Raw genomic sequence first — 27919 nt, 5'->3', positions numbered from 1 at the left:
TTCCTTCCTTCCTTCCTTCCTTCCTTCCTTCCTTCCTTCCTTCCTTCCTTCCTTCCTTCCTTCCTTCCTTCCTTCCTTCCTTCCTTCCTTCCTGTCCTCCCTTCTTTTCCTCCCTTCTTTCCCTTCTTTCCCTTCTTTCCCTTCTTTCCCTTTTTTCTCCTTCTTTCCCGTCTTTTCCTTTTTCCCCCTTCTTTCCCTTCTCTTCCTTCTCAGCCCAGCTGAGCCCGAGCAGTTTCTATACACACACAAATCCACCTCCCCAGAGAAAGTTGCTGCGGTCGCGTTTCTGGCAGTGGTTCCCAAGCCCTCTTGCGAGCCCTGCCTCTGCCCCACGCTCCTCTCCGCCACGGACGGCTCTCCGGTCGGATGGGATGCGCCGGGAGCTGGGTTGGGGAAGGCAGGCTCGTTTCCACCGCTAAACAAAGGCTGGAAACGCACCAACAAAGGACCTGGCGCGGCCCCTCCGCCCCGTGCGAGAGCCGCAGGTGAGGGCTGGGGCTTGCCCGGCCGGACGCGGGGGGTCCTGCTCGCGGAGCAGCGCTTGAATCGGGGCGGTGGGTGGGGGGGAAATGTGAGTCTGCAAGGCTTCAGGAGAAACTGGTCGTAAGTTGGTGGGGAAACTTTCTTCCCCCTTCCCCTCTTTGTGGGGAAGCCGGGAAAACGGGCTAATTTAGCTTTCTCTCTTCCTGTGCCATTCGCAATAGACGGGCTCGCTCCTTCCCCTGGCTGGGAGCCGTCAAAGCTCAAGTTGGGCGCCTAATTAAAAAAAGTGGCAGGAAGACTCATGCCTCTTTAACATCAGCTGTTAATGACCTCGGAGTTTACTGCCTCAGAGGAGGAAGACACAGAGGGAGAGGGATGGAGTGTGCGGGGAAACGGAGGGGCTGAAAGAAGTGGGGAGATCTCTCAGCGTAATGGAGGAAAAGAAAGAGAGATTAAAGGAAGGGTGGGGGAAATGGAGAATTCTAACTTATAAAGAGGATCTGGAAGGTGGAGGGGGCGGGGAAGGACTGAATTGTGAGCCGACACCAAACCTCTCCAGTTTCCGTGCCTGCCTCATCTGGGCAGCTCGGGCGGGATGCGGAGTCAGGGAGCAACTGTGAGGGCGCGGGAGAGTGGCACGCAGAGAGGAGAGAGGACGAGCGGATCCGGGATGGAGGGAAGGGCAGAGGGAGGGAGGTTTTCCGAACCGGGAGCGTTGTTCCCAGGTGTCTGCCTTTTCTCCTCACTCGGACCCTGGTACTTTCCTCCTTCCTCTCCTCTCTGAGGTTTGCAAACCAGACGTCACCAATCAATACGAACCCCGGCTCTGTGTGTGCGTGTGTGTGCGTGTGTGAGCGTGTGTGAGCGTGGTTGTTGATCCTGACCTGCTGGACTTCAAAAATCTGCCTCTTCTGACTCCCTCCCAGCCTGTAAGTTCAGAATTACAACCTTCTACATCTATGCAAACTTTTATTTGTCGGAGAATTCCTTTCTCTAGGAGAAAGAGAAATAGTCACCATGTGAAAGGCTGATTTCTGACACACGGGGCTTTACCCCTCCCCCGGCGTGGGGAAAAATATCTCCCGTGGATATCTTTAAACTGCGCACAATCCATAACTTTGGCAATGTATATGTAGTGTTATTTCTGCAAGGCAGTTTTCCAGGGTTAGGGGAGGTGGTTGCATTTTGCTAAATGGATCCTTTGTGGTGAGTGCAGATTTATGCCCAGTTTTGATTTATAATTAAATTAGCTTCTAATTTGCAATATGTGAGTCTGTGTTTAAAATGTATCTAATCTGTGAAATTGAGGACTGGGGCACTTTAAATGAAAATCTACCTTTCGCCTCAAGGGTTTCTTTATGAAGGGATAGCCGGGAGGGCAGCGTGCAGCAGGAAAGCGAGGCTGTAATTTCCATTAGGAGATGTCAATCAATCTTTCTTTTCAATACATCAATTAATAAATCCGATTGGTACTGCGGGCTGCTCACCCCCACCCCCCGCCCCCGGGGCACTCTTTCTGGCCGGATGGGGAAGTGTGAGGGGAAGGCAAACTTTGGCAGGGAAGTTCCCGCAGGCAGAGCTCGACCCGACCCGCCCTCCCCCCTCCCCTTCTCCCCCGCTCCGGCCCTGCGCGGGGCTCCGGGACCGGCTCCAGCCTCGGCGCGGCGCTGGGGGCGGCAGGCGAAGCCGGCGGGACTCCCTCCGTCGGCTCTCGGGGTTTCGCAGAACTAAATTGACACAACTTGGTGAGATACGGTCAATTTTTCTCGCCCCCATAGTGGGGGTGTGCACACGCGCTTAGATCCGGGCCCGGGACCTCCCGTCTTTAGTTGATTTATATTTAGGCTTCACTTATTTAAGCGGCCCTCCCCCACCGTCCCACCCCACGCGGCTCTAACCCAGGCAATAGCATCATCGGCTTCATTGGTTATTTTCTTACGGAACGGCAGGACCTAGCTTAAATTTCTCACAATTAAAAAGCGTCCGGGATGGCGGGGAACTCCTCCAGCCTGACAGCTCGCCCTAGCTCTCCCTGCTGTTAGAGTATGCTCCGCACATACAAATTACCGCGGAAAGAGGGGAAAGAGGGTATTTATTACTATATATATATATATATATATATATATATATATATATATAGGGCAAATACCTCTAATGCCTCTAATTTAGCAATTACACCGATTCTCCTTTATTTTCATGTGGCGCTGGTCGTTCAGCAGAATGTCACCGTGATGGGCAGGCGGGTGGGAGCCCGAGGGCAGCCCGGCGCAGGACTGCCCCATGCCCGCTTGGGGACAGTTGTCCCTGCCGGGACAGGGCAGGTGTGGGGAAGGGGGACAGCGCCGGGACAGGGAGGCACCGAGGGCCTCCCGTTGGGTCTCTGCTCTTAGAGCTTCACAGTCAGGAAAACCGACAAACAAAACTAATTCAATGTGTCGCCTCTCCCTGACAGAACGCACACAGTATTTTATAGAAATCCGGCTACAGAAAGGGATGACTTTCCTGAACCCACGACCAACGTAAAAAAGATGCTTAAAAGGAGGAGAACATCCTCAAACTACTCCGTTGTCATCGTCATCATCACCATGTCCGTTTGATTTAAAAACAGCACGATAAGGGAGCACGCTCTCACTGAACGCTGTCTCGTCAGCTTTCTTTTTTCGCCTCCCAACCACACGGCTTTGTGCCCTCAGATTTGCGGGCTACTGCTGCCGGTTTGAGTTGCCCGACACAAGCAGCGTTTTGCATGTCTCCAGCGAGAGGGGGAACGCTGGGTGAACAGAGGGCTGCGAGTGGGAACCCGGGGGCTACGGGGCTGAACTTCGGGAAGGAATGAAGTAAAAAGAAGAGAGAGAGAATGAGAGAGTCTCCCAGGCAGCTCGATCCCATTAGCTCCGTCCTTGGGTTGCATATTTATACGGTCTAGGAGGTGAACAGATGGACTATCAATTTAATTCCATCTTCAACACCATCAGAGATTGATTTTCTACTCGCTTTTAATTTTGCCATAATTAATTAGATCATTACAACTGTTTTCTATTGATCTCCCTATTTAAACCTCAGATGCAAAGGGACTTCGGCAGATCCTTTAAAAACACAGAAGGGAAAAGGAACAGAGGGGTTTGCAAACTTTCTGAAGGTTTTTTTCAGTTTTGACTTAGAAGATTTTCAGTGCAGAATAGCAAAAAACTGCCTCTGTGTCCTTTTCCTTTAGGAGGCCTTTTTCTTTGCCTTTGTAATTTTCCTTTACGTTTTGGCGAATCTTTGTCATATTTATATGTAGTATACAGCATATATAATAGATTTAATTGGTTCGATTATGAAAACATAAGCTTGCACGTGTATATGCATACATATATATTCACACACAACGTGTTTAATATTGAGATTTACAGAGATGGTGCACACACATTTATATATGGGGAAACTATCGACAGAAGAGATGTGGTTTTCTGAAAGGCGAATATTTTTATTTGCCTCCCGTACGTGTCTCTCTGTTTGTGCACTTGAAGTCCTCTCTAGGTGGGGGATATTTCGCCCTGCGACTCCATCAGAAATGACAAAGGAAAACCAGCGCTATTAGCTCCGGTTCCTAGCCTCGGTTCCCAGCGCCCGCCGCAGCCTTTCTTTTCGAAGCCTCCCCTGCAGCAAACGACTGGCAACCGGGGCAGCAGCACGGCTCTGTGCTGGCAGTCGGCGAGGTTTGTATTTTAAACCTCTGTATCCTTTACCCCCCAAAAAATCCCTAAATTAAAAGCTCTGTTTATATACTTAATTTGAGGGAACCAAATCGCGTAATTGTGCTTTTACCGCGAGCGGCAGCGCCGAGGAAAACCTCTCCGGCGGGGTTTGTTTGAAGCTTTGTTTGCAAATCATAAAATTGCTGACTGGGAGACGGGGACGATCCGGAGACGCGTCCGTCGGCGGAGCAGGTTTGGGGGGCTCAGAGACGGCCCCCGCTCGGGGGCGAGGCAGTCCCGGCCCCCGCCCGCCTCAGCCCGCGCTTCGTCCCCGCAGAGCCCGGGCAAGCCGCGGGGCTGCCCGCGGGGCCCGAGGCGGGGACAATCAGATCCAGAGCCGGCACGGCGAGCAAAGTTTCCCGAGGTGGGGAGGGAGTCGGTGGAGGAAGAGTTTAAGCAATGCCCTGAACTTTCTGCGGACGGGAGGACCTCCGGGATTGGGGCAAATAAACAAGGGCCGGTGGAGGGGCTGGCTCGGCCGCTCGGGGCGCCTTGGGGGTGGCGAGGCAAAGCGCCCGGGGCCGCTGGCGGTCGCACCGGGCCGGAGGGAAGGGAAGGGACCGCGCCCGGCCCGGCTTTCGCTCGCGTCCGGGGGCTCCGCTGCGGGTCCTGGCGAAGCTCCCACGGTAAACACGGTGGGGACCCAGCCTTTCAAGGGGTGCTGGAGCGGACACCCGTAAGGAAAAGGGGTATTTAGCAGGTGAGATAGCAAGTGTTAGAGGGGGATCTGGCAAGGCGAGGAGGGTGTGCGCGGAGGAGAGCAGAAGCAAGCTGCCTCCTGCCAAAGGAGGGAGTTGGGGGTGACGGTCTCATCCCTCCCTGCTGAATATTCAGCGCCCCCCCGCCTTACCTGCTCTTCCTGAGCTCTGAGCCATGGCTCCTCTGCCTAATGGCCCGTCTCCCCGGGACGGCTGCAAGCCAGTAGATCCGCCGCGGCCTTTTCTTCGTTTCTCTCCTCCCCGCTTGGGTGTCTTGCTTTCCCCCGCTGACTTTCGAGATCTAGGCGCAACCACCCAAAACTAAACGGTTTAGATAACAACACACACACACCAGAGCACCACCACCACCACCAAAAAAAAAAAAAAAAAAAGAAAAAAAAAAAAAAAAAAGGAAGAAAAAAAAAGGCCAGCCACAGAGAAAGAAATGCCGCTCTACTGAGCCGGGACAGGCTAAAAGGAGGGGAAAATAAATAACAATCAAAGCAAATGCAGCGCTGCTGCTTATAAAATTGGAGAGGGGCTCACCTGCTCCAGTCTACCAGGACTGTGCAGCCAGGGAGGAAAGGGGGTGGGGGGTCCCGCGGGGATCCTGCGGGAGGGGGGACAACGCCTGGACTTTGAATCTGCTTCCCCTTGCCCCCCTCCCTCAAGCTGGCTACCTGTGGGGAAGTCTTGTTGCAACAGCAGATTAATTTGTTGTCTTATTACCATAAAAATGTTCTCGGAGAGGGGCTGGCAAGGGAGAGGGAGACGCGGGACAGAGGAGGAACTTCCTCCAAGTTGAAAAGGGAGGCGGTGGGCTCAGGCTGGGGGGGAGCGCGTCGGGGACAGGCGGGGGATTGGTCTGGATGGTGGCGCAGCCCACCCGGGAGCTCTCAGCTCGGGGTCCGGGCTGACTCCAGGTGGGGCGGCGGGGGACGGGGATTCCGCCGTTTAGTTTGGAGGCGACAGAAAGCAGTCCTGTGAAGTTTACCTCTGTGAGAGCCTAGCTTTTCGCCTCTGAGAGATTATTTATCCATCCATCCATCCATCCATCCATCCATCCATCCATCCATCCATCCATCCATCCATTTATCTGTCCACTCGTCTCTTTTCTTGCTCTTATGACCACGTTTTGATAAAGGCTTTGCGACTGAAAAGAAATAAATAATAAATAGAACAAAGATCCGAAGAAAAGAAGAAAAATTCCCAGTGCTAAAGACATCACTGAACGAATATTTTTCTTTCTTTCTTTCTACTCCCCCCCCCCCCCCCTTCTATCTCCCCATTGATTGAAAGTCTCTCTCAGCTCCAACAAGGAGTCCCAGGAAAAATGAACCATTCTGCTATCGATTCTTCATTAAAATTACATTTCTGCATTTGCTAAATTGGTTTTAAAAAGCTTCCCCTGTTATTATTGTCTTGTCAGAGCCGCCGGTGCTGGGCAAACAGTATTTAAAAGCTTGGGACCTCTCCAAGATGAGGCTGTTGGGGGTTATGTGTGTGCATATGTTTCTTTTTCTAAAGTGTTTAGGAGAATGTTAACAACGCGGACTGGCGAAAAGCACGCCCTAGACAAGTGGAGAACTGTAAAAATAAGGAAGACGGAGAGAACGTTTTCCTTCATATCACTTAAAAATCATCGATTGCCTCTTCAAGCAAAGGGAAAAAATAGTTTCATTTTAAATATTAAAATGGGGCACCGAAAGTCAATAATGGCAGCAACGAGTATTTGCCTCAGACGCCGTCTCCAGCCCGGTCTGCAGCAGCCGCCAGATCTGTCTGGAGTGGTTCTTCACCTCCCTGCAGCCCGAGCCCTGCTCGCAGCCGCGCTGAAACACTTCCTCGGTGACATGTTTAAATAAGTCCAGCTAACCTGACACATGCACCAGATTCCTCCGACCTTACCCCAACAAACCCCGCGGAATCCCCGTCCTCCCTCCCCAGACTGGTGCGGGAGAAACCCAGAAGGGACTCTGGGAGATTTACTTTGAATTCTGCAAATCTCTCTCGAAAGAGCAGGGAAGCAGAAATGTCTTCCTGATGTGTTTATCCCCTAATCAGTTCATTAGTTATAAACAACATGACATTAGAAGTTAGGAGGCAGTTGATATTAATTTTTATTTAACTAGTTGATGTTTAATCCGTCACGCCAGACTGCTTAGAGAGAGCTGCCTGACACAAACCAGTTAGAACTTCATACACCGCGATGATCGGCCGGGCATTGGGACAAGCAAGCGGCGGTGGGGGGGCGAGGGGCAAGGAAACAGAAGGGAAGGGAGCAAGGGGGAGAGGGGTAAACCCAGGAAAGAGGGGAAAAAAGCAGCAGAAGAGACTGGAAAATTTCCCCTTCCCTGTATAAAATGTTTGTGTGAATCGGCAGAGAAGGGAAGGGGGGGGCGAAGCATGAATAATATCGTCAGGAGGATGAGCCGAGCGGGCCGAGCAGGGCAGGTGCCCATGCCAGCCACCCCTGCGGGCTGTGGGGCGGGTCGGCGGGCCCGGGGGCTTGGGGCGGGCTGGGCGACGGGGCCGGGGCTGCCCGGGGATGCAGCCCCTGCAGGGGCGGCAGGGGCGACGCGCGGCTGCGCGCCGTCGGGCAGAGCGGGGGGCACCGCCGAGAGAGTCCTCTCTTAATTAAAAGGGGCACAGGTTAATTAGCGCGAGGCTAGCCGAGGGAGAACAGCAACACATGGTGGGGCCGGGATAAACGGGAACTGGACTTTTTCCGGTTTCCCGGTGTGTAACACTCCTCCTCGGTGCGACCCTTAACCGAGGAGCGCAGGTGCTGCTACAGATAAAAAGAGTGAAAAATTCTGGATACCTCAACGGACACACGACTCTTCCTACCTTAAAGCTGTGCTGAAGTATAATCTAACGCGAGTCTAGAATTACAGACTCCCCTGTTAAAATTTGTTGTTTCTCCCCCTGGAGCAAACTGGTGCTCCACGAATGATTATAGCGTACCTGTTTGGCTCTAGACAATCTCTATATAAGTGCTCTTCACCCTGCCGACACGTTGGTCACCCACCCTCGCCTTTGCTCCCGAGGGCAGCGCCAAGCATTATCCCAGCACCTTCCCCTTCTGTGGCGGGACCCCCGGCGTTTCTTCCCCCGTGAGTGCTGCTGTGCGCCCTCAGCGTGCCCTTTCACTCAGCACTGTTTAAATATACTAATGCGAGCTATTGTAACTATATCTATATGCATGTATTTCACAATTAAAACATTTCTTGGCCAACCAGAAATACCCTCGGCAGCGGCTCGGTGCGTTTCTTGCCCTGGACGCCTGTTCCTCCGCGCGGCAGTAGCCGTGCGACTGTGACTACGGGGAAAGTGTTCTACGACACATATTTTAATATCAATTTCCATATTAATCAATCACCTCAAACATCTATCTGCTGGATAAAGGAAATAGTTAGCATTCCGAAGAAAATTGCCTGCTTTCCTGCAGTTAATAGTTAACTCCGTAACAGAAAGTTCCCAGGGAAATGCGGAGGCAGAGAGAGCGCGGCTCTCCCCGCTCCCAGCCAGCACCAGCCGCCGCTTCCCCCTGGCCGCGGCCGCTCGTACCACCCGGGAAAACCGCCCCGCTCCTCCTCTGCGGGCTCGGGCTCTGGCTGCCTGCACCTTTAGGAAAAAAGCCAGGACGGAGTGTTTTAAGGAATAAATTCCCGATGGGGCTGTGGTTTGCAAAAGGGAGACAGACAGGCTCTTTCCCCATAGTCCGAGACAGAAAGTGGTGCAACAGGTAATAGGGCAGACACTAGCGACACGGGGAGCAGGGACGATTTCCAATGGCGAGGGGAAATGCACATTGCTCGGCTGTTTGGCTTGAGAGCATTGTAAGGAAATGGGTGCCTTTCCCTTTGTCCAGCGTCTCCTCTCCCTTTCTCTGAGGCAGGCTGTGCTTTGAAGGGTGGAGAGGATATTAAAAGGAGGACCTGCGGAGGAACGGGCAAGGGAGATGCAAGGACAGAGGCTGGACCCCTGTCGGGGGCATCGGCGCTCGGAGGCCGCTCCCTGCGGCTCATCCGGCCGGCAGCAGCGCACAGGCAGATCCAGCTCTCTCCCGAGAGTTTCGGGGTGACTTCAGAGTTGCGGGACGTCCGTGCCGCTGCCACTCTGCCCCGCACTATTGCCTTAGTGTTGGGCTGGCCACCTGGTGCTTTTTCATGCTGATGGCGGAACGGGGCAGGACAAAGGGAGAGGTGAGAGGAGCAGGGCAAGGAGTGAGGCTCTCCCCTGTTCCAGGGCTGTCCGTAGAGGCTGTGAGATGAGCAGGAGTACTTTGAGCTACCAAAGTTGCAGGGGTGCTGCTGGCACGGAGAAAGGCTGCCTTTCCCGTAGCTGAGCTGGTGTCAGAGCAACTGAGTGAAAGGCGTTTGCGAGAAGTTTGGGGTGGGTGGGGTGAATGCCTGGGGGCGGTGGGTTAGGGTTGTGGTGGGATGGAGTCCGCCCGGCTGCCCGCGGGACTCAGTCACGGGGGCTATCGCTGCCTTCGGGTCTCTCCGACGGGATGCCCGGGTGCCGGCGGGGGTGGGAGGTGGGCGGAAGGGATGGAGCCAGGGGTGGCTGCGCCAAACGACGTCGGGGCAGGGGCCTTGGCATGAAGTCGCCTACCGGGACGCTGAGCAGGGACGAGTGGGCTGGCTGGGCGTGCCGGTGGCGCCCCGGGGCACGAAACCAGGCGGGCTGCGGGCAGCCAGGCCCCCGCCAAGATGTGGCCGGGCGCTCCTGCGCCGGGTCGGGCGCAGCCGGCAGGAGGGCGCAGTTCGGTGGCTCGGGGCTCCCAGCAGCGGGGCGGCCCCGGCCCCGTTCCCTGCAGGGCGGCCGGGCCGCGCGTCCCGCCAGAGGGGGCAGTGCAGATCGGCGGTGCCGGGCGCGGGGCCCCGGCCCGGCCGGGGGGTGCGGCCCCAGCCCCGAGCCGGGGAGTGTTAATCCCTCGCTGCCCTGTGATGACGTTTGGATTCAAAAGCGCTGCCCAGAATGTTTCCGCGGCCCCGGCTGGTGGTCTCGCTTGGAGGCGGTGGCTGGCAAAACCAGGCGAAGTGTCCCGGGGTCGGGGCTACCGCACCCCCTACGCGGGGCTGCGGCGGGCGGGCGGCAGTGCTCTCCCGAGAGCTGGGGAGACGTCGGTGTGATCTCATATTCCTTCTCCAGGTAGTTCAACACAAGTTTCTGTCTCAAGGAAGGGGAGCCGGCAGCCAGACGGCCTGCGGGCTCACTGTGCTTAGGGACAGCCTGGGCCCGCAAGGCCCGGGCAATCTGGAGGGCTTGGGGAATCTGGAGAGTCCCAGCGTGGATTAGGATAGAAGTGAGGAAGGTGGACACGCAGGCGGGGGGCTTCCCCTCGCCCTTGTCAGATTTGGAGAAAAGGGAAGGGAAAATGGAAGATCACGTAAAAACCATGAGAGGCTGCGGCAGCAGAACACACCCTGTGCCAATGTGCCAAAGAAGGTGAAAATGAAAGAAGCATAGAACTAAGTGAGAAGATGAAAATCAGGATGAATGGGTAGACAGACACTGATCTTTACTAATATTAGAGAAAGAGGTCTGAATAAAGAAAGGGATGTTTAATTTGATGATGAAAGGGAGATGGATGGATGGATGGATGGATGGATGGATGGATGGATGGATGGATGGATGGATAAATGGACAGGATGAGTGAAAAATAGAAAATATGAGAAGAGGGAAACAACCTCCCACCTTTCTAGCGTTTGTGGACAGAAACAGTGAATGAGGGGGCAGAGGAAGAAAAAGGACAAGAGAGGAAAGGATAAAAAGAAAAAGAAAAAGAAGGAAAATAAGTAAAGAATAAAGAGGTTTTTAAGAGCCGTCAAACACTTGGTAGACATGAAAATTAGAACAGAAAAGCTGAAACATTTATGGCAGCCTGCGCTGAGGTGATTTCCCCATTGACATTTTATGGAGCTCCTAAATCTCAGCTTTACGCTGTTTTGAGCTGTAAGAATTATTTTCCGCCGCCCTTTTCTTTTTTAGGTTCACTTCCAGCTTCCCCGGAGCAGCTGTCCCCCGAGCAAGCGCCTACCGTCGGGCCGGCGGGCAGGGGACGCGGCCACTCCCGGCTCTCCAGCCCTGGCCACCCTCGGCAGCCCGGGGGCCCCGGGGGCAGCAGCAGGAGCGGCTCGCAGCTGCCTCGCAGGGGCCGGTGTGCAAAGCAACAGTTCCCCGGCACGTCGAGGGAAGGGAAGAACCTGCTTTTCCCCCGCACACAGCTCTCCCCAGGACGGGCAGGGAGCAAGCACGGCTGGGCTGCCCTGCTCCGCAGCTCTTGCCGGGCGCGGGGGTCAGTGTTGGGGAATGGCTAAGGGAACAACAAAAACCAGACCTCCAGGTGCAAGAAATGAGGAAGCAGTGGCTCTCCCTTCCCCGACAGCCTGCCCTTACACGCCGTTTCCACGTCGGTGGAAAACTCCAACCCTCGGTGGAAAACTCCAATACTCCAGGCACTAGCAATGATAAGAGGAACAATAATGACAACAATGATAATGTGTTTCCGTATATTAAAGCACAGAAAATAAATATCCTCCTGCATCCGCTGCCTCCCTGGTCCCCGGATCTCTTGAACACGCTGAGTTTTCAGTATTTTGGCGGCTGGAGTAGGTTTGAGAGAGGAACATTGACTGTAAGAGTAAAAGCCGGGGGAGATGTAACTCGTGTGCCTTTCACCTTTTCCCGGGAACACAACCATTGTCCTTGTGACAAGAATCTCTGTTATGGTCTGGGGGCTGTAAAGAAAAGGGAACTTTGCAGGTCTGTCTCCTAACTCTGCTGCGGGCAGCTCCCTCCGCCTCCCCTCCTTGTCCCGCAACCTCGGCAGCCCCCGGACTCTGAACCAGTTGATATAAAAGTGTGTATGAGGGGGATAAAAGTTGCAGTCTCTCATGAGGGGAGAAGGCTGCAGGGGCAGAAGCAAGTTAATTTCCAGCCGATTTCTCATTACTCTTCTTAACGCCTGTAAGGGAGAGAAAATTAGGCACACAGCACACGTTTTGGCCACTTCATAAAAAATGCAGATTTGAGAGATGATGTGAAATGTGCCCTCGAGTCAATGATTAAAGATAGCTGACTACATTTTTTTTTTCTATTTGGAGTTGAGATGAGAAATGCCCCTGAGCTCTGTAGGTCCAGGAAGGGTCCTTTAATAACTGATAAATTGGCCCAAGAACTCCCTCTTCCCCTCTTTCCCTCCGCCCCTCCCGTCCCCTCCCCTCCCTATACCCTCCACCGTCACACGTCGGCGACCGTCAGGGGAGAGCTGCAATCCGCTGCCCTTCGCCCGGCGATCAATAGGAATCGCTCTCGGGGGATTATTTCCTGAGCGGTCCATGAGTGCCCGGACAGGGCCGGGCGTGACACCCCGGCGAGAGAGTGCGCAGGGGTGCGGCCACTCCTGCCTTGCCCCACTCGAGTCAGTAACTTTCGCTCCCCACCATCCCCTGAGCTGGTCAACTTCGCCTGCGAGCCAGCCAAGAGACAGAGGTTCTGATTCAACAGCATTAAAGATTTGCACTAAAGAATACTTAAGAATGGAGATGGCCACTCTGAAAAGCTGCGTTTCCCATCTGTTTTGAAAGCAGAGAAAGTTAAAGCTAATGGCCACGGGCATCTCTGGCAGTTGCCATCTCCACCCGATTGTCAGAAGTCGAGTTTCCTAAGAAAGTTTTGGCATCGACGGATGTCCGTGTAAAGGAGGAGCACTCGCCTCCCCCTGCCACGGGCACTCCTAAGCGGACAAAGAAGGGTTTGCCGAGCCCTGCCAGGGGAAGGTTTAAAAGCACAATGAAGGGAAACTGTCAGGAAGAGCCCTGATCTGTCTCTTCTCTGCCTGGCGGAGGTTACAGAACGCCCGGGCTGCTGGCTTCCAGAGCTAGCATTGTCGGTAAAAACAAGAGTTAGGAATGCTGACGGTGGGGCGAAGAAGAGCAGTGCCCTCCAAAAAGGCGCTTCAATTCTTTCTCAAAAGCATCCTTCCCTGCGGTCCCCATCACAAACTTGAGTGGAAGAAAAAATAGAAAGGGAAGGAAAGATAAGGGAGAAGAGATGGGGGGGATAAAATCAAAGCTTTCCAGCTCGCTGGAAGAAGAAATGTGTATTTCTTTTTTCTAAACACTTCTAATTTTTCAAACCAAATGAAAATAATAAAATGTATAAAGAAAGCAGGGATGCAGTTTTCCAGAGCTCAGCTGCTGAATAACTCCTCATCAGCCGCACCGATTTCTTTGATTAATCCCGAGGTCTGAAGTGGAAGCAGTTCCAGTGTGATACCTTACACGCCAATATGCTTCTGCTTCCCTACTTTGTTAGACTCGTTTATGCGCATTTTTAAACAATAATTTCGACTTCTTTTCCCCTTAATAAATCCATTTTTTGAAGCGGTACCTGCTTTCTAATTGCCCTGAATAAATACCTTTCCCCCCATCTCCGGTTTCCTACATCCAATGGCACCCCAGTGGGAAGGAGGTCGCAGCACCAGGCCGAGGGACCAGACCACCCCAGCTTCTGACAATTTCCTCCTGCTCTTTAGTCAAGAACTTGTAATTGTAATTTTGTGTGCGAAACGGTGCGGACCGACATTCACTGTCTTAATGGGACTTAATGTAACTGCACACGATCCTTTATGCTACCATATACATAACGAGCGTTCTCTTTGCTAGAGGTATTGCCAGCTCTCAGATTCCCTGTGTAACTATAAGTGTATATGTTATGTTCACAACTATGCACGCATACCCGAAATAGATTCGTCTGTGGAGAGGAATATGTGGCAATATATATGAAATGTATAATACAAACCCGAATCTTTATATCAAAACGAGGAGACTTTAATTTATATATATTTTATTGCATATAACTATTTCTTTTGGAGACAGCTAGGGAGCATTTAGTACATGGCGAGATGCACCTGTGTGGGGATCTGAACGGGAATGTTCCCTTGTGCTTGCATATTCCGTGCTTATGAACATATTTCACATGTATCTCTCTCCCCATCTTCTCCATTTATAAAATATCAATATGATGCTTTAGAAAAGCTGTGAGCTCTGCACAGTTCTTTACCCTTTTGCCAGATGATGCCGTTGTTTATAAAATCGCACTTCTCTGCCAGGCGGCTTGCACCCTCCGTACTAATTCACACTGCCGAGTCATTTATCCAGCTTTCATTTCTCCCTGAATTACCCGTCTCGGAGTCAACCAGAAGCACCAAATTCCTGCCTTTCTGATGAATGGACAATATTGTCTGCTCTTTCCAGGGCGAGAGAAAAATAGCTCGGGCAAACGAGAGCGAAGCCGGGGGCTTCTTGGCGGCTGCCCCACAGGGAGCCGAGTGCGGCCGGTCCCCGTTTCTGCGGGGCCGCGCCGCCTCCGCGCCGCGCGTGGGTGAGCGCCCGGTGCGGCCGCGGGTGGGAGAGCACCGGGGGAGCTCGGCCGGGAGCCAGGCTGCCCCCGGCACCGAGAGGGGCAGCTCCCGGCACCGAGAGGGGCAGCCACGGCACCGAGAGGGGCTACCCCCGGCACCGAGAGGGGCTACCCCCGGCACCGAGAGGGGCTACCCCCGGCACCGAGAGGGGCTACCCCCGGCACCGAGAGGGGCTACCCCCGGCACCGAGAGGGGCTGCCGCCGGCACCGAGAGGGGCAGCCCCCGGCACCGAGAGGGGCAGCCCGCCGAGGACGCGCCCGCCTCCGCGCCCCGGCGTGCGGTGCCTGTGTGCGGTTTGCCTGCGCTGGCTCTGGGCTGCTTCGTAGGAGGCGCTAATTAGAGTGTAACTGCCAGGTCATTGATTTCATGTTACCAGAGTTGTTGTTGTTGGTTTTTTCCTTCTTCTTCTTTTTATTTTTTTTTTTCCCCTTTTTTTTTTCCACACATGAAATATCAACCCAGCTCAGAGGCAGTAAGAGCTGGGTTGGGGATAGTCTCAGACATCCCCCAGACCCACAAAACCCAATTAACCTAATACACGCACACTGCTGGCTTGGGAGTTTCAAGCTCCAGACCCGCGGATCTGTCTGTTTTCCCTTTGTTGCTTTGTTGTAAGTCTCCTTCTGAAGACGATATCTGAATGCAGGGAGCATTATCAATGACTTTTAAATAATAACAAAGGGGAAAAAATAAAAATAATCAGCCCCGCCTCTTCTAGTTTCAATTACTCTAATTAAAAACCCGAAAGGCAATTCCTAGGCAATACCTAATAATAGAATTAGCAATCGGATCCATCATTTCACACGGGGATTTACTTGCAGGGGTTCTCTGCGAGCTCTATTAATAATAATAAAAAATCCTGCTAACCCTCTTTTTAAAATTAATAACTCTGTAATTATAATAATTTTATGTGCCTTTTTATAAGAAGAGGTTAATGTTGCCACAGTCTGGGGATGGGAAGGATGAAGTGAAGCGAAATACTGCTGCTTAAACTGACACCTTCCTATTTTATTAGGAGACATTATTATTATCAGACATCTGCAGGTAGAGAATTAAAATTAAAATCGCTTTCAACAATTCAATACACTTTTTATCAGCCATCTATCTGAAAATCATGAACATTCATCATCGGAGGCATTCTCCCTGAAAACAAGAACCCATTCAAATTTTATACAAATTATCATATTTATCATAGTCTGAAACTCTGGAGTAACATCTCCACAAACTGTCTGCTAACTCCCCAGGGAACTGAATTCCACTCCGCAGTCGCTCAGAGCAATTCTCGCTCCCTCTCCCTCTCTCCCGGCCCTTTCACACTATCTGCTTCCCGCGACTCCGCAGCCCCCCGAACAGAGGCAGCGAGGATGCTGAGGGAAGGGGGTGGGGGGAAAAGGATGCGGCGACAAACAACATTAAAATAACACACAACAAGGGGAAATGCGTCCCTTCTTGCAAGAGAAATAAGTTTCGCCTGATGTAGGAGACGCTAAAGATTAAAACTCTCTCTGCTGATTTTGGGAGAATAACATCCGTTTATCTTTGGGGTTGATGTCTTTGCATGAGACCATTATTAGGAGCAGAATATTAGTAATAATAATAATAATAGCAATAGCAATAGTAATAATAATAGTAATAGTAGTAGTAATAATAATATCTGAACCTCGCCAGTTCGGTGGGAGTTTTTGGTTTTTTTCTGGGCTTTGGTTGTTTTGGATTTTGTGGGGTTCTTTGTGGGGTTGCTTTTTGTGTGCTTGGTGGGGGATTTTTGTTTGGTTTTGTGGGTTTTTTGCTCTCCCCCTATCCCCCCCCCCCACACACCCCGTAGAATTCCATCAGCGCAGGGAAAGATATTGGCTGCTATTTGTGCGGGTACTAGGTGCTGGTGACAAATGACACGAATCCGTGCTTCCTGTTTGCGGGTTTGGATGAGACAAATCACTTCCCACGCTTTGCTAATGACATAAAGTTCATCAGTGCTGAATCAGGGGCTGGAGCCGCGCCGGCTGCACGCCTCCGTGCCTCCCGTCCGCAGATGCGCTGCTCCCGCCGGGGGAGCGGCAGCGCGGGCGGCTCTGCCCCGGGCCCGGCCCGGCCCGGCCCCGCCGCCCCCGGCCCCGCGCACCTCAGCACCGCGGAAAAAAGTAGTTCCAATACAATGTTTGTTAACTAGGTTATCTAGGCTGTAGAAGATTTTAATGTTGAATTTTATAGCTTTACCACGCTCTACCGTCCTTGTGAATATTGTAATATTGCATTTTTTACAAGTTACTCTTCTGTTAATGTTCCAGCTAGTAACTTTTATAATCCTCCTCAATGAAATTTTTTTGTATTCTTCCGCACCGTTAACCTCAATGGCGGCACCTCAGCCCCTGGCAGGAGGCAAAGATGAAATGAATTCCTCTTTAATCAGAAATAATAATAATAAAAACACACACAAGGCTCCCTCTGCCTTTTATTTCAGTTTCCCTTTTCGGGGAGGGGGTGATGGCTTGGGAGGCTCCAGCCCCTGACCCTGCTGTGCTCCTTGGGTGTGCCTCTGGCAGAGGTGGAGGTGGACCAGGGGTGATCACCCAACCCTGGTCACTTCACTGGGGCTGGGGGCTACAGCCTGCCCAGCTCTGGTCCCTCTGCCTCCCACCCCCTCCTTTGCTGCTGTATTTTGCTGACAGCCTGGAAGCTGGCAGAGCAGCAGGTGTGTGCAGGAGGCCTTCTCTGGGCTGTCCACAAGAAGGGAAAGTTAGGCACTCATTTTCCCTCTTTTTCCGTAATTCTGCCTGTGGGTTGATTGAGATGCTCCACAGAGCAGCAGCTCTAGAGCGAGTGCTGCTGGTGTCAGTCAGCTGAGCTCGACTGGCTCTGGTTTCTGTTGACCTCAGCTGCGCTGGAGGTGCCCAAGTCCTAGCTGTTTGTTTTGCTGAGTACTCTGAGATGCATCTAGAAGAAGGACATGTTCCGAAAATGCACTCAGATGGTCTTCTAATGAAATAAATCCCTTTGGATGTAAATAAAGCTGGAAATCACCTCCCCCTCACCCCCACAAGCTCTCCAACTTTTAGATGCCCATAAAAATTAATCAGACTTGCAAGCAGAAATGATCATCAACCAGCAGAAGAAGGAATCATGCAGCAGCAGCGAACTGAGTGCCTGTTAGCTGAGGGGCTGCATTTTGAACAAGGATTGGATGCTGTTATTCCCCTTGGTTGCTAGCATTTAAGAACTTTGTCTCAGGCTCAGCCTGAGTCGTATCTCATTGAAATACTGTAGGGGTTTCTGTATTCGTTGCAGGGTATATATGAGGGCTGCCTCTCAGCCCTATCTACCAGCCACCTTCAGAGGCTGCCCTGACAGTCTTGGAATACTGTCCCCAAAATCACCCTAACAGCAAAATGCCTCAGTCCCATCTCCTGGAGTCAAGTGATTAAATGCAGCTCTCAGTTTTGATGTATTTTCAGCTAATACAGTTGTGAGGAAAAGTCTAGCTCAAACCTTAGCAATAAAACGAGAAGGATGTAATGTTTGTTATTTTACAAATTAACTATCTATCTATATATAGCTAATATATATTATGTATATAGCTTAAGCTATAACTGATTCATGACTGATACAGGATTTGGGCATGACAATGGGAATCTTGTGTATTTTATAAATGAAAACATTTTTCTTCTTTAAAAACACACCAGAAGATTACTAGTAATTTCTAAGTATAACTTTTCTCTTAGAAGTCTACAGCTGGGTAATCAGATAAACTCATATGGTTCAGTGTTAAAGAATAACCTGAAACCAAAACACATAAATAAAAAACAACTTAATTTTTAAAAATTATTTTTCAGTTATACTAGTTCTTTTTAATTTTTTTAAAGGTGAACAAGTCCAATAAATGCAAGTTTCTTTTCAAAAATAAAATGGTAGCAGGTAGGCTAGATTATTTTAACAGAAATGTCATTATTTAGCTAGTTAATAGTCTGGTGTCATCTTGGAAGGCAAAGATACAGACTAGTCTTTGCTCTAAAATCTTCATTTAGGAAAGAATGTTTCTTCAAAACACCTGTCTGAGAACCTTATGGGATGCTTTTCAGAAATGCTTTTCGAAGTTAGCACAGAGCAGATAAGTAGGAAAAACAGATACAGTGTTTCTGTGTTATTTGTGAGAAGCAAAGGCAAAAATAGATGGAAGGCACAGAGAAAAAGAGTAGCAGATCTGGGAACCAGGTTATTGCTAATGTGGTAAAGAATATTAAACAAAATGTTTAAGTTGCCTCCTCAGGCTTGGACAAAACCAAGAGCAAGTTTGATCTTCTCTTGTCTAGAGACCAGCAGGTCACACCAGGTTCCTGAATCCCACAGAGGAGCAGCTCCTCTCAGCAGAAGCACTCCGGCAGTTCTCGGGTGCTCCTCTTGGGATGTCTGTGCAGTGGCACAGGCTATAGAGCCCTCTGTTCTGAGCAGGGCTTGGATGTTAGGCTGCTTGCTTCCTACTGGGACAAAGTAGCTTTTCCTTAGAAATGGTGTCAAATGTCCCAGTGGGCTTTAATGCTCTGACCAGCCTCACCTGTATCCTCCACATGCCCCAGTCCCTCCTTCCCATGGGCTGGGGCCCAAGAGCTGTATTTAAGCTCAGACCTGAGCCTTGCTTTGTTTATGCAGTAGTGGACCTGTTTTCCTGACCCTTGGGATAGACTTTGGCCTTGGATGGTAAGTAGCTTGTTTCCTGGCTGTCCCCCTTACACATCTTACAGTTTACCTCCAGTTATGTCTGTTAGCTGTGACTTTTGCATGGTCTTTAAGCCCATGTTGCAGTGTTTTTTCCAGTCCTGTCTGACCCTGTCGATGCAGCCCCTGGCTGTGCCTGCTGTGCTCAGGCACTGTGCAATCCTGCCCACCACTCTGTGCCTGTGCTGGGGCTGCCTTTGGCCCCTGACTTGTTCTCCCTGAGTGCATAGCTGGCCCTTGCTCTTCCCTTACAGATGTCTTTGCTTATCCCACAGAGCTACTGCAGCCCTCTACGCTTCCTCTTGAGGTTTGCATTGTTTTTGAGAGTTGATGTTACAAACAGAGGCCTGAAGGATCCATGAAGGGATTAACTGAGGTTCTTGATACTGTTTGTTTGTATCCTGGCTGCAGTCAAGAATTGGAAAGCCTGTTCTCCTCAGTGTTCTTCACCATGAGAGCTCAATAAATACTTGCAAGGTAAGAGTTTAATATTTTGGGAAATGTTGGCAGTTGTGTCTCCCTCTTCTGTTTGTGAAATCAATATTCAAAACCCTTTCCCAGGATCAGTGAAGGATTCCTGATCAGACAAAATTTGCTGGAGAGATTAAGAACATTCCCTTTCCTCTTCTTCTTCCCTTTACAATTTGGATACGTTTTTCAGCTCAAAACCTTTTTAAGTCTCCAATTTTTCCTTATAGAGACTTTAAACTTCTTTTTACTACCTCTTCTCGTTCTTAACATCTATGTAAGGATATCCTAGTGCCAGTGCCTTTTTTTTTTCCCTGAAGCTTTAGAAAATGCTCCAAGAATGCATTGCTAGATGCTTTTCTGATATGACCATGTTTGCTCTTGAATGAGCCCTTATGGCCAAAAACCCATATGAAAATTTGCAAACCTTGACTTCAATTTGGTGTTCTCTTACTCTGGGATAGCAGCCCCAACATGTTTGGATGTGAAACAAAGTTAACTTGAATTTTTTAATTTTAACAATAAAAATACAGTAGAGATTTTCCTCATAATTATTTTCTTTTTCCTTAAACTCACTGCTTCTCTTCTGAAAAAATTTATATGCAAATTGAAGCTAGCTTATAACTGCTGAAGTGATTTGGAGACAGATATGCCAAAGTGTCTTCTGTGTAAGAGCTAGCAGTTTTGGACTTAGCACCTCATACTTCTTGGGGGCAGAGTTAGGGAAAAGAGAAGACATAATTCCAAAACAAGTAAGTTCATACACATAGCTTTTCCATTACTGGCGGATCACTAACTGATGAAGAAAATATACTTTCAAAAAAGTATGAAAAACTCCCATTGGAGAGATCAGTGATGAACTAGCACCTTTGGAGAGAGGAAAAGTTCTTCCACGCAGGTGAGAACTCAAATTCACCTCAGTGATTGTGTTGACGATGTAAATGTGTGTGTCAGAGAGCTCACCCTGCCACAGCTGCCTGGCGCCTGTTCAGCGCTTGCACAGATCTGCACCGTCACTCTCCGCGGAGGCTGCTGAGAGCTGGGGAGTCCAGAGAGGAAAGCCCTGTGTGTTTGCCAGGGAGCTGGAGGCACAGAGCTGTGCAGGGTGGGAAAGGGGAGAGAGTGCAAGCAGGTGCTGCTGGTCCAGGCAAAACAGGCCTCACCACTGTCATCATCTATCATGCTGCACGGGAAGGAATTCGGATACTGGCTGTGAGGTCACTGTGGGCTCCTGATCCCTGGCCTGGGACCTGGTACTGCTGTAGTACAAGTAGCAGTGGTGGGAAGAATTTTTTCTCTTTAACTGGTTTGTGTGGCATCTTTAGTGTTAGTTATGGTAACAAATATATGCAGTTTAGGACTGCTCCATGGTTCTAACCCAGTGATGAACTGCAAAGAGAAAAAGAGCTTAATCTTTGGTAAACAGCAACTCTTCCCCCTATAGAAATATCAGCAATTCATTTCTCAGCGAGGTTGCTTTGCACACACATAAATAAACATGACTTAAAAGTATTTCTTTCTGTAGGTTTGCAGTGTATTAGCAGGCTCTGCAAGCATGTTCAAATATGTATGTTGCATGTATGTGTTGTATGTGAGTAAGTATTAATTTGTCTTAGCATGTCTAAAGGATATGGGCTTTGCATGTATCTGTGCTGTGGTGCAGGTGGATGAATAGGAGATGGAATGTATCTCTGCATGTGATGGCATTGTCAAACATGCACATGCATTTTTATGGATACACTTATGCCTGGGAGTGGGGTGAGAAAATGTGTGTGCCTGTATGATGGTGTAAGTTCCCCTGTGTATCCTGGGACACTTGGGGGATGCCCATGTACAGGCAGCCTGGGGATTCTTACATGTGAACACGTGTGCAGGTGTCTGAGTCATGAGTGGGAGTGTGTGGGGCACATGTGAATGTGAGCCTGCACATGGCTGGACATGGGTGTGTGGGTAAGGGAGCACAAGCAAGCTGCACATCTCCTCCTTCTGAGTACAAGCAGAAAACTGCAGTATGGGGAGGACCTTGGCTGACAGTCTGGCAGAACCAGGCATGTTTGCAGAAGATGAAGCAGAATAGACAACAAGAAAGTTATTTTTGTCTATCAGCTGAAGCTTTATAGAGACATCAACAAGCTCTTGTCTCATGCCAGCTTAATTCCTAGTTAATCAGCAGTCTGCTTGGGCAAAGGAAGGAACTCGCATCAGGGGCTGATGATGAGCCAAACTTCCCAATACTGTTTCGGGAGCCTGCAAGGAGCCCTCAGTATTGCTCTGCCTGCATTTGGCTACATTGCTAACCACTGGGTAATGCTCTGGGACAGCTGAATGCTTCACCAGTCGTGTTCTGGTGGAAACCACTCCTGCATAGGGAATATGGGTTGGTCCTTTGGGAGTCCTCCTCAGGTGGAGAGTAGAAGTTTTTCTTCACTGTGTATGATTGGATTCCTTATCCAGGAAAGTTTCAAGTGACCTAAATAATCCCAAGGCTTTCATCCTCTCTCTTGGGGCACTTCCATATAATGTGCAAGTTGACATTTTCTTGCTTTGTTTCCATTACATTTAGTGAGATCTTCCTTTATCTGTGGTGCTCTATAGAAATACTGCTTCTTCCTTCCCTCATTCATGAACAACCCCCCTATTTTGCTCATGATCTTTGTATATTGCAGCTGAGGGCCAGCTCACTCTCCTTTCTAACATGGTTTTCCCATCTACTTTGCTGAAAAGCCACCTTGCTCCTTTTTTTTCTTTCTAGCTGGTTTCTCTAATGCCACCAGAGTGGTGTGGGAGGGTGTCTGCCTGCTCTGGGACTGGCATGTGTTTACCACAGACCTATAGCCAAACTAATTAAAGTGCTGATTGCACAGATCCTGGCCACCAGCCTGATAGTCACTTTCTGAGAGCAACTGCCATGGTATTCAAATGTCCTCAGAGAGTAACAGGAAACAGGAAATTCTCATCTGTGGCTGCTTGAGATCCAGCCCAACTGGTTACCATGGGGTGAAATGATCTTGGGAATGCCTTGACTGTTGGGTATTTCAGGCAGGTTCTGTGCATGTCCTTGTCCTGCAGCACTCCATATGAGGGCAAAGTCATCCAGGGCAAACATTCCTCATTTCTCAATGCTTTCCACAGGGAAGAAAAAAAAAAAAAGAGAAGAAAAGATTTTAAAAAAGACTAAGCTACTATGAATTTCCTAGATCTTGGAAAGCACTTGTGGGTAGTTGTTTCATATAGCTGGTGTTCACGTCTTGTCTGTTTTCATATTGGGTTTTTATCATGATGAAGTATAGTGTGATTCAACCATCAAGCATTCAGGTAACCCCCAGCACATCAGCTTGCCTCCAGCTTTGCTAGGCAGACTGATCTCTTTTCCTTTTGGGTGCTGAGCAGGATGGGGTTTATTTCATTCTTACAGGGGAAGAGATCATCACAGAGTAGGTGCTGTAACCATAACTGTGGGAGAAGAACTTGTGTTAGACCATAGGCATAATGGGAGAGTCTTCACTTGGCCCATCTTCATTGCTGAGCTGACAAAGGGGAACATTTGGTATCATCAACTAAATTTGATAACCTTTTCTCTACGTTATTAACAAACCTGTGAATTGGCCTGACATGAAACTCGGCTATTCCCTTCCCCATGCTGATCATTATTATGTTACCTTACCTTTGTTTTATGGGCCATCAGCCAGGTTTCTGTCCATGTGATAGTGCTCTGTGCAGGCCCATCTGGTGCTGCTTTCTTACTAGGGTTTTGCCAGGCCCTTTTCTCAAAGCTGCGACAATACTGGACTTCCCACTCTCCTTTCCTGTATTGATACAAGTTCATTTGTGTCCCAGATCTTTCCCAACTTCCCTAGTAGACTGTCTGCCAGTGGAGTTTGTCACTGTTACCACAGTAAGGCTGTGTGCAAGGGGCTGCAGAGATGGAGCACGTGTCTAAAAACACTGAGGTGAGTATGGCTGGAGGGGAAAAGTGGAGAAGAGATAAAAACCGGCACTGAGAATGGAAGTGGCTTGTATTGCTCCTCCTAACATGCTCTGATCAAGAGTTCCTCATCTCTGCTAGAAGGCCAGGTAAAATACTGCTGAACATTCTCCAACCTTGCTTCTTTTCAATGAAGTACTGCAGAATCAAATACCTCCATTGCTTGCTGAAGCTCTATAACAATATGTTGTCTACTCTGGGATCTTCCTATGTAATTTCAGCTTCTTTGGCCTAGGGAAAATGGAAAGCAGATAGTGAGAATACTTTGATGGAAAGCACCTGGCCAAAGCCTGACAATAGGGGAACAGCTGATGTTGGCAGGAGGAATGGAAGAAATTATCTGGAAATGGGCTCCTATTCTCTTCAACAGAGCAGTATTCCTGCTGGGTTGCTGGCCTTGGGCAGGTATTCCTCCTGATGGAGCCAGGCTAGCCAAATTGTTTCCATGGCAGTCATCTGGACTGCATGTCCATGCAATCTCCTAAAGTCTCTGTCTCTCCTTGCAGTTCATAGTGCAGACTGCTCTGTGAGTATTATTAAGCAATGTGCTAAGAGGGGGCTGTATTATTTGCTATCATCTTTTACTGTGCTGGAGGGGAGGGTATAGATGCACAGTAATCTGCAAGTCTGAAAGATTCCAGTTACCTCCCAGTATCGAACAGGATGTGACATATTTCCCAGTTTGGCTTGGGGAAACTCACAGCAGTAAGATGAAGCCCCAGCCCTGTGACCAGTATAGGTCGATTTCTGACTCTCTGAAGTTTGGCAGTATTTTAATTTCATCTCTCCTGCCTCATCATTTATCCATCCAAGTACAGTGCCTTTATGTTCTTTAGCACACACTCCCACTCCTCTTTTATTCTGCCTGCCCAAGTGCAGCTCTTTGCCCCACCCCAGCAAAATGTCTTGTTGGATCTTTTCACCCAGAATGCTGGATATTTGAGGGTCTTTCTAGTGCTAGGAGAGCCAGAGATGTAGTCATGGAACCCAAGATCTGACCTAGGATTCAAGTTCCTTTCTGGAGCAGTTCTTGTTCTTACAGGCTGTGTGCCAGTGAAGTGCCTAGGCTGGAAGAGTGGAAGGGCTGGAGAAGACTTAAGGGAGACCTGTCAGTAAGTCAGACAAAGTTGTGGAAGGGAGGTGGGAGCACAGACTATGGGTAATCAGATCTCTTTCCTAGAAACTCCTCACTGATCTCCCTGTTAATTCCACAGTGGTCAGTGCTGAGCAAGTCCATATCCCATCTCTGTTCTGTCTTGCCTGGGGTCTCTAAATGTGAAATGGTGCCATGCAGAGAAGTGTGCCACAATGGAAAACATTCTGGCACCTAACAGACTGGGGCCATAACCACTGGAGAAGGAGTTGAGACTGATGGGAAGAGTGGCTCTGTTTCTGCCTCTCTAGCCTCTTATCAGGACTTGGCAAATGCTCCATTCATTGTGGTTTACTCATCTTTTCTTAAACCCATCATCTTTATTATAAGTGACCTAGGGAGATGTTTATCACCAAGAACTGGGTGGGGAGGGCAGAAGAGACGTTTCTTGATCAAAGTGGCAGGTGGAAAGTGCCCTGGTATGTCTGCTTTGGTCCTGTCCATCTTCATGTCAGACTGAAGAGTACCTGTAAACATATTCCAGCTTCTCTGATTGCATCTGAGTAATTTTGGGCTCTGCCTCTGGGGCCTTGTTTACTGTTTGGGAAGTGGTCTTTCCAGTTTTCCTTCTTGTATCCAGATATGGTCCAGGACTTGCTTCCTCCTTGTCAGCCCTAACTGTGATTAATAAGGACACACATTTCCTGGGATTTTCACCCTTTTTTTTTTTTTTACAGATTTGCCTGCCAGTGGTAAGGAGAATGAGATAAAAAACCACTGCAAGCATGTGAAGGGCCTGGGAGCAGCAAGTCTTGAGGAAGCTGTGATGCAGTTCCAAGCATATAGAGAACACAAGGCAGCTTACAGAGACAAACACTGCTGTCAGCTGAAGTGAAACACTGGAGTCTGTGGTTCATAGTTCTCCACACCGATACTTTCTTGGAGGTGACAATCCCAACAATAGCTGTTGTGGTACTTCTGGCCCTTGTGAAGCCTTTCTTTGTTGTCTCAAAGATTAAGAAAAGCCAGCAAGTGAGCATCCTGGTAGATTTCTCATCGAACTTGAGACTTTTTGCCTCTCCTGGTTTATGTGAGATGCAGTGTGCCATGAATCTAAGTGTTTAAGTGGATGTTCCTTTGCTCACCTTTCTCAAAGGATCACAGTCAAGTCTTCCCTTGTAATCAGTTAGTCTGACCTAAGTACAAAGCTCAAGGCCAGCCCCCCTGTAAAAAAATAAATACTGACAGATGAGTGACAGGGAGGTTTCCTGGGACTGCTGTACTGCCTGCCTGCAGTCATGTTGTGTTGCCTGAGCTCTTCTCACCCAGTTCCATTATGAAAGCCATGTCTAGAACACATGTGTTTTGCAGTCAATCCTTTCTTCCCTATTCCATCTCACAGGGGAGTAATTGCTAGCACTTTCCTTTCACTCCCATCTTTAATGTCTCCTTTAAACAATTTGGTCACATATTTAATATTTAGACTTAAGTCAATTCTAGGATGGGATCCAAATCTCCTGTATATTCCTATTTCTGGCTTAACTGAGTGTTGTAGGAGATACTGGCTGAATTTACTCTGTGTTTTTACTCTGTCTTTAAGACAGCAATAACTGTCCTGGAGATGCTGTGTAAGGATCTCCAAAATGTCGTGGTACTGAAATACTCATCAAATCCATAAAAGTGAATCAGGAAAAAATATGGTAAAGCTTCCAGACAAACACAGCCCTCTGTTGAAGAGAGTGTGGCACAGCGCTATATAGATGTAAATAGCAGCCCTATGGGGCATTGAACTAGAAGATTCAATCTTTGTAGTACCACAGCCAAACTAGAATAAAAGTCTGATTGCAGCCAGAAATATAGCCTGGAGAATCATCTCAATCCAAAAGACTAGAACCCAGTTTGAATGGACATTACAAAGTTCTCACAGCTGCTGAGCCTTAAATTTTTCTTGACTGTGAGGATGGGCTGTCTATTATAATTCAAGTGAAGTTTTAGGTTGAGGAAGCCAAAATAAATATATAATTTAGGGTTGTCATCCTTAGGGAGATGCTTGGTTCTCATCAGGATTTTGTTCTCTCTTAATGCAGGATGACAATTCTGGCTATCACTTGTTTGATTGAACACTCTATTTTTTTTAAATCAGAGTCTGCTGGGCTTTTACAACAAGGAAGAGATCTGGTGCTTTTGGACTTCTGTGTCCTTCATTCTACTTTACTGTAGAGATGGGTGACTTGACCCTGAAGCTTGGGATTTGGGCTAGGGTTAAGACCAGGTCTTGGTAATCATGGCACCAAAGTTGAATGCTCTTTGAGAACAGAAGCTTAGAGTAATGTGAGAGGGAGTAAATTGTTTTCTTGATATAATGCTGAGTTGTTCTACTGGCATGTTACAATGATATTGAGGGTTATGGTAATAGGAATAGTGTCTGAAAGTAACCCCACCCTGAGAAATATGAAACAAGTTTATACATTTAAAACAAGGCACTGAAATTTTTCTTATGGTATTTTTTCCTAATTGCTTCATTAAAAGAGAAAGGAGAGAGATGATTCTGTACCTGTTTTTCAGTTGTCTGAAGTACTGTGAAAATTCCCAAGATCTGTGTTTCAGTCTGATCTACCATGCTTTGAGAGAGCCTGGGGACCTGGCACTGGGAGAGGAGTGCATCTCCTTCCCATCAGCAGTCTTCACTCCTACCTTCCTCCTCTTCCTCACCCGACCCAGCTGTACCTTCAGCTTAGACACCCCTCAGCTGGATTGCATGCTAAAATGCCTTGATGAACAGGAGCTCCCTGGTGCTGCCCCACATCCTGTGGGGGCTTGCTGAAAGACATTGTTTTCAAGAACAGCCAGTGCTCAGCTTTTTGATGAATTTGATTCCAGCTGCCATGGAGTAAATCCAGTCTCTGGTGCAGGGAGGCAGGAAAGAAAGATCACTGTGTGACTGCTGCACCCCACACATACGGGAAGGAAAGATGGAGGAAAAAAATAAGCAAAGGCAGAAAGTGGGGAGGATACTATTTAGTAACCTCTGAAACTGGGGTTAACCATATTGCTTCCAGTGAGGGCTGCATCCTGCTTAGAGCCAGACTTGTGTGAAGCTGGTGATAGCAGCCAGAATGCACCAGCTCACAAACAAACAAGCAGAGAGAGAAATAAAGGAAGGCAGGAAGACAGATGCCCCTTGGGCAAACACTTGTTAAATTGACAAACTTGTAGAAAATGATTAAGGCTCTGGCTGTTCCTAGTCCAGAGGGGCCCTGAGCTGCTGCCTCAAGCTAAGATACAAAGGTAGTTCCTTGGGAGCC

General features: G+C 49.2%; 2 protein-coding genes and 2 long non-coding RNA genes across 6 annotated transcripts in view; 3 read left to right on the top strand and 1 right to left on the bottom strand.

Annotated features, from left to right (window-relative positions):
- Window positions 1–5298, bottom strand: part of PAX2 (paired box 2) — a 99404-nt gene extending 94106 nt beyond the window's left edge. For both annotated transcript variants that reach the window (XM_063405760.1, XM_063405761.1), the window contains exon 1: window positions 5074–5298. In XM_063405760.1, the coding sequence (XP_063261830.1) occupies window positions 5074–5098 (25 nt within the window). In that variant the 5' untranslated portion in view covers window positions 5099–5298. The remainder of the gene's footprint in view (window positions 1–5073) is intronic.
- On the top strand, window positions 59–26242 carry LOC134554821 (uncharacterized). The gene is made up of 3 exons (XR_010081318.1): window positions 59–485; window positions 19344–19545; window positions 25352–26242. It is a non-coding gene; the product is annotated as an uncharacterized LOC134554821 (long non-coding RNA).
- LOC134554820 (uncharacterized) lies at window positions 1419–4258 on the top strand. The gene is made up of 2 exons (XR_010081317.1): window positions 1419–2228; window positions 2936–4258. It is a non-coding gene; the product is annotated as an uncharacterized LOC134554820 (long non-coding RNA).
- On the top strand, window positions 8771–12587 carry LOC134554813 (collagen alpha-2(I) chain-like). 2 transcript variants are annotated; one of them, XR_010081316.1, is made up of 2 exons: window positions 8771–9129; window positions 10922–11468. XR_010081316.1 is itself a non-coding variant. In XM_063405772.1 (2 exons), the coding sequence occupies exons 1-2, from the start codon at window positions 9438–9440 to the stop codon at window positions 11706–11708; spliced, it is 1431 nt and encodes a 476-aa protein (XP_063261842.1). In that variant the 5' UTR covers window positions 9423–9437; the 3' UTR covers window positions 11709–12587. The 2 variants fall into 2 exon arrangements, 1 of the variants encoding a protein (XP_063261842.1); XM_063405772.1 differs by lacking the exon at window positions 8771–9129 and adding an exon at window positions 9423–10081 and having other exon boundaries at window positions 10922–12587.
- Window positions 26243–27919: the final 1677 nt, after the last annotated feature.

The sequence above is a fragment of the Prinia subflava genome, chromosome 9 (assembly GCF_021018805.1).
Source record: "Prinia subflava isolate CZ2003 ecotype Zambia chromosome 9, Cam_Psub_1.2, whole genome shotgun sequence".
Lineage (NCBI taxonomy): Eukaryota > Metazoa > Chordata > Aves > Passeriformes > Cisticolidae > Prinia > Prinia subflava.
This window is presented reverse-complemented; position numbering and strand designations above follow the sequence as displayed.